A 9,207-nucleotide genomic window follows, 5' to 3' on the forward strand; every position below is an offset into this window, starting at 1 on the left:
GAATAATATGGGTCCAAGGACAGACAGAGCCTTGGGGGACTCCACTGGTCCATGACGATTGACTTCCATCAATTACTATCCTCTAGGTCCAACTACAAAGCCAATTTCCCAGCCAGAGGATCATGGTGGACCCAAGGCCACAATTGGCCAGTTTCACCAAGAGGTGATCGTGGGATACCAGATTGAAGGCTTTTTTGAAGTCAAGTGTACCTGCCTGGCTTTGAACATCCGGTCATGCACCACGCGTCCCCAGATGCTTAGGGTTGTCTGCTGGTCCGTCCCTGTGGTCCTGCTGACTCAGTGTCTCTGACCTGGATAGTCTCTCCCCAGTTTCGCCTGCCACAACTTTGCATCTTATCCCAGTGGTGGGGTTCGACTGTTGGGGTCTCTCGCATATAGGACCGCTGGACGATGATCTTCTGCAGGGCTCCACCTTCCCTGTACCTTGTCCTTACACCCCATCTTGGCGAATCCTGATGTTCTTCAGCCAAGCTTTCAATAGTTGAGGCTCCATGCCCTTTTACCAAGCAGGCTATATGGCAGTCGGGCCAAATGCCCACTTCACCCACCACGCCTCACAGACGTCTAGCCCTACCTGTAACTGTAAACCACCTTTTGGGTTAAACACTATCTGGGCTTCTCACCCAGCAACCCCTCCAGAAGTGGGAAACAAAAAAATTTTAAAAAATACCAACGATGGAGAAATGCAAGATACTAAGGGAGGCCCTTCATCCCCTTTATCGCATGCTCCCACAGACTGCCCTACTATAACAGGCTCAAGCCCCTAAGACCCCTAGCAAGCCCTAAACTGGGTCCGGGTTAACCTGTTGGCTACGGCGTCCTCCACTCTTTATCCAGCCTGTGGGTTCATTGGACCCTTGGTGGTCCCTTTTGGCACGTCTTCCCCACGTCTCCTGGCGGAGCGGTTCTATACTGGTGGGGCCCGTCTTCCGCTGCCCTTCTTGCTGACTGTGCCTTCGGCCCCCACCTGGGGTACCTCCTTGAGCCCATCCGAGCCTTCTACGGTCCCACCTGGTCTGGCATTTTGGCTTCTACCAACTCTTCCGGCTCTTTGTGGGTAATTCCGGGTCTCAAGCCCCTCCTGCTTTCTTCTGTCCCCAGGTCCCAGCTCCCGGTCTGAACAAGGCGTCTGCTCTCTCGCACCCGGCGTCGCTGCCAGCGGCGTTCTCCCCACGGCAGGCTTCACTCTCTCCTCCTGTGCTGCAGAAGGCAGTTTCCCACATTCCTCTCCCTCGTGGGGGCTCCAGGAGAGACCTCCCATCTGGTGCTCCTGCTGGTCTCCCCCTCGCTCTCCCACCAGCAGCTCCTTTTATATTCCCTGGCTGGTTCCTGCTGTTCGTCTTCTCAGCTGGCCGCAGCTGTATAAAGGTGCAGGTAACGAGCCGCCGAGGTCCCGCCGCCATTTCCGGCTTCGCCGCGGCTCCCACTACAGGTAAGAGTTTTTCTGTTTCCTTTTTTCCCCTTTTTTCTTCCCCGGCCAGCTCCTGCTCCCTGGGTTCCCCCCGGCTCCTCGGGATCTGCCCCCTTGTTTCTCCCCGTGACATCAAGATATATGACATCTATCTCTTCTCCCTTGTCCAGGTGATAGGTCACCTGGTCATAAAAGGAAATGAGATTGGTCAAGCAAGACCTACCCGCAACAAACCCGTGCTGGCTAGCCCTCAGGATGTTGGCGACAGCCAGTTCGTTAAGGATGGCCTCTTTAATAAACTTTTCTAAGATCTTCCCCAGGATAGAAGTCAGGCTCATGGGCCTATAGTTAGCCGGATCCACTTTCCTCCCTTTCTTGAAGACAGGCACCACATTGGCCTTCTTCCAGTCTTCGGGCACTACACCAAAGCGCAAGGAGTCCTCAAAGATCTGTGCCAGGGGCTGGGCTATGATGCTCGCCAGCTCCTTGAGTACCCTGGGGTGTAGATTGTCAGGGCCGGCTGACCTGAAGGTATCCAGCTTCTCAAAGTGTTCCTTCATGAGGTCAGCATTTCTTTTGCCCTCTGCCCCTGCATAGCTGCCCTGTGAAGAGCTCTTTTACTTGCACTGTTTTTTGTTGCATAGAGAGCTATTCAGGTTGTCAAGCATTAAATCCCCTAGAAGGGCTAGCTTCAGAGAGTATAGCCTCCTCGGTATACGTCCATAACAGTCCCACGCAAGAGTCTGATACTGCTAATGTGACCCTTGTGCACAAAGTACGGCACTGAGTAATGCTAAACAGAACTGAAATACTGCATAACTTGAGCGTGCAGGAGGGGAATATTGAAAAGAGGAAGGGAGATGTTTTATAGATAGTGTGGACTGCTTCCACCAGTGAGCCGAGTTCTGCTTTCTGTTACAGTTACAAATCACTGTAGCTACTCAGGCTTTACCCTGGTGTAAATGGGAGCAGAGTTTGACCCATTGCCTGAAACTGAGTTTGGCTTAACTTCATGAAAATTAAGTAAGGCAATTTTGAAAAGATGGACAGCTACTGGACACTACCATGAGTAACTAAAGGCCTTGGTCTACACCAGGAACTCTCTGTAACCAGCAAAAACAAGCCCCTGTGATCCTGTCTGGCAGACACACTGGCAAGATTTCAGGCACACAATACATGTCAGGAAAGCCCCAACCCCAATAGCACAGATCAATGATGTTCAGAGACCCAGAAATGCCACCTGGCAACCTCAACAATGTAAAAGACCGCAGGCCATATTTTCTTTGAATTATACCTACACACCCACACTGGCCAGTTTGCCTGGGGGGAGGAGGTCGTGGGTCAGTGTCTGGGTTGTTTTAGGAGAAAGGCTGTTCTCTTAACTGTATTTTCCTATCAGATTTTGTGCTTGCTCTACCTTGAATATTTAAGAGGATGATTTTATATGTTAAACAACTGATGAGTGGAATTTGGCCTTGCAAGTATCATTCTGTTTCTGCTTTATCATCGTCATTAGCTAGAGCACCTGGGACATGAAGAATGTTTTCCCTCACTATTAATAGACTAAAATGTTAGTTGCTCTGAGTAAGAGATTAACCGTAATAGTCAATCATTAAAAACAAAGGCATCAAGCACTACCAACAATATCTACCCATCAATTTTCTCATCAATGAGTAACTATCCAAATCATGAGGACTCACAAAAAATAACATTCACAGTATGATGAAGGTGAAATAAGCCTCTCCTCTTCTCTGTTCTTCTCCACCAAAGGCAAGGTCTTTACCACTTCAGCTAAAGGATTCATTCCCTTAGTGAACAGCAGTTGTAGGCTCCTCTCTTTTACATGGATCAGCTACTAGAGGAGGATGCTATGCAATTAGCTATTGTGCTACATCTGGTCTCTGCTAAAGGTAATTAATTTTTTTTTAACTGGAGAGAAACCTGATCAGTTGTTTGAGGGTGAATGGGAAAAGTTATGTCTTTTTTTTCTGGGTACAACTAATGAAAAGTCATCCAATTTTGAACGTGTCAAATTTTGAATGTGGATAGGGCACACACTCAAGGAGGTTGAGTGCAAAAAAGCCTCATCATCTATAACTCCTCCTTGTTTCAGAAGAAGTCAGGGATATTGGTGGATGCTGAAGTTCAGGTCTTGTGTTTTGTTGTTTTGGCTTTTTTTAATGAGGAGATAATAAAGAACTGCAAATCTGCTTCCATATATGTGCAAAATAAAGGATGACTCATTTTTAGTTGCATTGTTGGCTACTGCCTATGGGATTGGATATCTCTATAGTGCCACCTTCCGGGATTACAGGGTGCTGCAGGCAGTAACATCAAAATCTACCCTATTTCTTTTAATGGAAAGCATGTGAAAACAAATCTGTATTCATAATCTTGTGTTTCAGTGCCAATATCTAGAAACACCCGGATTGAACTGATGGCCTTGTTCTCATGTTTGACAGACTTCAGGTTACAAAGAGGCTAGTGGAAACAGGTGAAGTGTTTTATTTCTTTTTATATCTGTGGCTCATAAACAGAAGGAAACCAAGGTGGGGAATAGCATTCTTGCCTTATTTGTTCTTATTGCACCTTTTGGATCATTTGATTGGCATTGGCATGATTTAAAACATGAGGTTTTCCATTAGTGTTTCAGACATCAAGCCTAATTTATAATACCTCCGTGAAACATGAGGACAGAGCTTTTTGGCAAAGGTTTTCTTCAGCAAAAAATCCTTGGGTTCACAAAACGTAGAAAAAAAAACCTGCGTGATCAAAAGTTGGCTGTACTGAAGGATACAGCTGTAGAAACGCAGAACAAAGGAATCCTAAACATCTTTATCCAGCACGTGCTGTTCAGGAACTACAGCATACGTTATAGTGGAGAGCCCCTGGTAGGCTCCTTTTAGTGAGCTTTTTACTATGGGAAGGAATTAAAGTTTAAATTTAGATTAAAGTTGTGCAATTTGAATGTAAAGGTATTATGCCAGCAAAGACAAAGATGTTATGAATGTCACTTAGGTCCTCCTAGAATGCTAGAGGACAAGCCTGCCCTCACTGGGGATCAGGCCAGCTATTAGTGGGAAGCACCAGCTTCAGTTATTAGGGGATAGACTTGAGCAACATATTTTGGAGTGGAAAAAATTATCCCTCAATATTCTTGCTCCTGTGTTACGTCTGCACTCACTTATCTCAAGTATTTTCAACACCACTTAGTTGTAAGATTTGTAGAGAATGCCATGAGTGTGATGAGACTGGTCAAATGCAGAACTCTTTATGCAGAACAGCCTTTGGACCCTGGGGGCTCTGATAATATGGGATGTGGAGCAGAAGTAGGTATTTTTGATCCTAAAAACACCCTGACAGAGGCTTTGCTGAACCAAACCCTTTTCTGCCCTTCTAATTTTAATAACTCTTTTAAGAAATGTTTGGATGCTTATCTTGCTGGGATCCTTTGACGCCAGCTGACTTCCTGCCCCTGGGCCAGGGGGCTGGACTTGTTGATCTTGCAAGGTCCCTTCCAGCCCTAATGTCTATGAAATCTATAAGTAACAGGGTAAATTCACAATTTTATCTTGTCCCTTTCCCCTCCTACCTGCCCAAAAAACTTTAGGAGTGAAAAAAATCATATCCTGGGTACTTTTAGTTTGGCTTTTGCAAAAGCAAAATCTGATCCACAACATTATCTTAAAATATGCAAGTATTTATATCTTGTTTTCCCAACTATTGCTCCTTCAAAGTAGTTAGTGGCAGACAAGAAAAGATAACTTTTTCTCACGGTCTGGAGGAAATTAATACTTAGCTTTAGGTACATTGCTCCTTCAAAGTCTGAATTAGGTTTATTTTAACGGTGCAATGGAAGCTGCCATTTTACAGGGAGAAGTCTGTTCTCACAGATTACTTGGTGTGTGAAGGAGAGCTAAGAATCTCTTAAATGACTAGTTTTACTTGCCCATTTTCATGCACTCTCTCTGGTATTTCATTGTGATCAAATCTGGCAGCAAGTTATAATACTTGCTTGGGAATCCAATTTTCTGTCACATGCATTTTTCATGTTGCTCACTAGGGGGCATCAATTGACCAACAAAAACCAGCTTTCTTTGACAACCCTTCTCCTAAAAGAATACAGGTGACACAAATACTAGAAGAGCATTTTATAAAGGGTTGCAATTAGCTAAGGTCCATTACTTGAACTGCAGTGTCCTTGACAGATGCCACCTGAGTGATAGTTTGATAGAGATGCTCATCCTTTGAACTCAATACTGAGACCATAAACAGCCTTGGGCAGATCATCCAAGAGCTACACGTAGGAGGGTTTTTGTCACCAAGGAAAAGGATTCCAGATTTCTGCCTAATTTCCTTTTCTATTTAGAATTTCATCATACAGGGAAGAAATAATTTTCCCAAGTCAGTGGGTCAAAGAAATAATATAAACAGTAGTCAATCATTATGCTGTTTTTATGTGAAAGGTGGGAGCAACCTCTAGCTCTTCTATGATACAATTTAGATTGATTTTTTTTTTTATTTGAGAGCAAATAATTTGAATACTTGCTGCCCACATATTGACTTTCTTGTAAGCATTTAAAATTCTTTCCAGGCTATCACCCTCAATACTGAGCAGCAGCATGTTTGTATTTTTTTGGTCTTATAGTTGTGCCAACTTATCCCTATTTTGCTAGGTAGTAGGGTACACATATGCAATGCTGGCCCAGGAGGTTTACAGTTTCTTCCTTTAGTATATTACTTTAACTTCTCTTTCTAATTATATTATTACAACATCTACAAGGACACACACAAAAAAGAAAAATTTAACGCAGGTCATTACAAATTTTATGAGAAAGAAGCTGTTTGGGAAAGTTAGTAAAATTCCATCTGGCTCTTTTTGAGGAATGAGTTGTTTTTGATGTATTTAAGAGCTGTTCCAATGCTGCTTTGGCATTCAGTTAAATAGTATAAGAAACCTGTGGCTATGTAGGCTTGTTGTTGTGCTACGTGACACGGCCAGCTGGGACTTTAAAATGATGTCAAGGGAAACTCAGAATGTCCTCCTGCAAGCAGACCACTGTTAGCAGGGAAAAAGGAGACTGGCCATGACCTGCAAACAGTATATGGTACATAACACACAGTTAAGCAGTTTTGTTTCCATTCCATTCGTGTGAAGGAGTCTATCGTTATTACTCATTATCTGTACTGTGGTGAGGCATTGAGCATTCAACCTCCCTGTGCTAGGTACTGTATACACATTCAACAAAATGAGTCCTTGCCTCAAAGAGTTCACACTCTAAGCAGAAAGACAAGCAAGGTAGGTAGAAATAACCAGTTATATAAAGCAACCAACTGTTCTGAGTTTTCCAGGATGGTCCTGAATTTTGGCTTTGGCTCCTGATGCCCCAAAGGGAACGTCTCTGAAATGGGATTTTTGTTCCTAGTTTGGCAAATGGGTCCTGCATCAGCAGTTTCCTATGCTTGGCAATAGCTTTTATTAGTTCTACTATTTAGTGGGGAAGAGATGTTGGGTAAGTTCTTGGGGACAAAATGGCAAAAAAAGGGCACCAAGAAGTTAAAATCTCACTTCTGACACCAGTGTAACAAATGTGTAGCCACTTCTGGTTTGATGTTACAGGGATCCTGTACTTTGCCCACGCACTATTTTCTAGCACCAGCAAGGACAGAACCCCTTGTTAGAGAAGCAAAAATGAGAGCCAAACGAACAAAAGGAAGCTCTTCTTTAACTGTTAACAATATAGGGCCTGCAATGCACCACGAAACTGTGCTGATGCTATTTGGTGGAGAGAACCCAATACACATACATTCACACCAGTTCACTGCAGCAATTGAATTATAAAACCTCAAACTCGACTCCGTTTTGGGGCATGCAGGTGCCTCTGAGCTGTTTGAATCCATCTGAATCAGAAATATATTTGGAAAGTGCCAGACTGTGTGCTCAAAGCCTGTATGCTTCATGTAAAATGATCTGTCATGCTGCCAGTCTCCAGATATACATGTACATAGAAGATCATCGCCCCCTTCCAGCTCATTCACAGGTGGTGAACCAGTTGAAAAACATTTAGGACCATTTGAACCAAGGCTCTTCTGTAGGAAGCCAGAGGGATTTGACTCGAAACACTGTAGACTGCACCGTTTTTTGTCCTTTGACTTCCTTAGAACATAGACACTGACAAAGCACTCGTGCTCCTGCCCATGTCTTGTGTCTGGTTTCTACAACAATGCTCTCCACGTCATTTTTCCCACTATGCTTCTCCATCATATGCAGCTTCTTCAGAGCATAGCAGCTTTTTTGCATGATGATTGATTTTTGATTATGCTCTCCAAATCATTTTCCCTACTATGCTTCTCAATCCCATGCAGTTTCTTCAGAGCACAGCAGCTTTTTTGCATGATGATTGATTTTTGATTTATGACATGGAGGACTCGGGTCAAGATTGCTTTGTACAAATGCAGAGGACGATACTGTCCCTGCACCAAAAGATGCGACAGTCTAAAAAAGACAAAGATCCCCCAAGCAAGCGATCTGCCTGGCCGGTTGCTAATAGTCACATCACCTATTCGTTACGTGGTGGTTGCTCATTATTTTGCTGTTTTTTTAAAGTGAGATAGTCACACCGCTTGCCCTCAGCTTTTCTTTCTCCCACGCCAATTCGGGTGCCAGTGGTACCCTCTGTACCCCTCGCTTTCAATAGACATCATCTTCCGTCCCTATAAATAAATGAGGTTGAAGGCCAGTCAGAGCCGAACTCATTCAGGAAAGCATCACTTTCTGCAGGCGACAGCCTGCTTAGAAATACGTCCTTCTCGCTGCAAATAACTGGTTCACTGGAAACAGCTAATGTCCTTCTCTGCCGCAGGTTTTGGTTGTGGATGTGTTGGTTTAAGGACATAGGCAGGCAAGGTGTTTTGAGTAGAGGTGACATCCTTTATTACATACCTGTTTTATTCAATATCTCAATTTGAGGAGAGGTGATACCTTATTAGATAGCACTGTTTTATTCGCTAACTCAATTTGAGTAGATATGATATTTTTTATTAGGTAACACAATTTTATTCGATATCTCAGTTTTAGTAGATGTGATATCTTTTATTAGGTATCGCCGTGTTGTTTGAGATCTCCATTTTGAGTCAATGTGATATCTTTTATGAGATATCTCTGTTTTTTTCGGTATCTGTTTCAGTAGATGTGATATCTTTTATTCAATATCTCCCTTTTATTTGAGAACTCTGTTTGAGGAGGGGCGATATCTTGTATTAGATACCACGATATCATTCGATATCTTAATTTGAGTTGTTTATTCAACGTCTCAGCTGCTCTAATACAAGACATCCCCTCTCTGCAAAGACCCTGCCCTCTCCTGCCACTGGGGCTGTGGGGGAGCTGGGTGGGCCTCAGTTCCCCGTCTGCAAAATGGGCATAAGGGCAGTGTTGTGGCGGTAAGGACACGACGAAGCAGGAGGGGGCACCAACGGCCCCTAAGGGAACGTGTGAGGGCGTCTCGCCCGGCACCAAGATGGCGGCGACGGCTTCGCGCGCCCCGCCCCCCGCCATGGCGGATCGGAAGGGGCGGAGCGAGCGGGCGGAAGGAAAGTGTGGGGGCCGGGCTGGCCGCTCCGGCGCGGACGGGGGGCAGCTCCTGTGGCTCCGGCCGGATCCCGCTCCCGCCATGCAGGGGACCGAGTCGGGCGGTGCTGCGCTGCGGCTGGCGGAGAGCGAGGGGCGGCTGGACAGCCCGGGGCCGCCGCCCCGGGCCCGGCAGAGCAGCCGC

At 45.0% G+C, this 9,207-nt stretch overlaps 1 protein-coding gene across 2 annotated transcripts in view; it reads left to right on the forward strand.

The window, feature by feature from the left end:
• Positions 1 to 3,148: 3,148 nt before the first annotated feature.
• Positions 3,149 to 9,207, forward strand: part of OSBPL11 (oxysterol binding protein like 11) — a 102,374-nt gene continuing 96,315 nt past the window's right edge. The window contains exons 1-2 of one of the 2 annotated variants that reach the window (XM_019522554.1): positions 3,149 to 3,342; positions 3,838 to 3,926. Coding sequence is in view for 1 of the 2 variants with exons in the window: in XM_019522553.1 (XP_019378098.1) it covers positions 9,106 to 9,176 (71 nt within the window). In the remaining variant the exon portion in view is untranslated. Of the gene's footprint in view, positions 3,343 to 3,837; positions 3,927 to 9,051; positions 9,177 to 9,207 lie in introns of those variants that run through there. The other variant, XM_019522553.1, reaches the window with a different exon arrangement.

Source organism: Gavialis gangeticus, unplaced genomic scaffold (assembly GCF_001723915.1).
Source record: "Gavialis gangeticus isolate Ggan-Ray unplaced genomic scaffold, GavGan_comp1, whole genome shotgun sequence".
NCBI classification, from domain to species: Eukaryota; Metazoa; Chordata; order Crocodylia; family Gavialidae; genus Gavialis; species Gavialis gangeticus.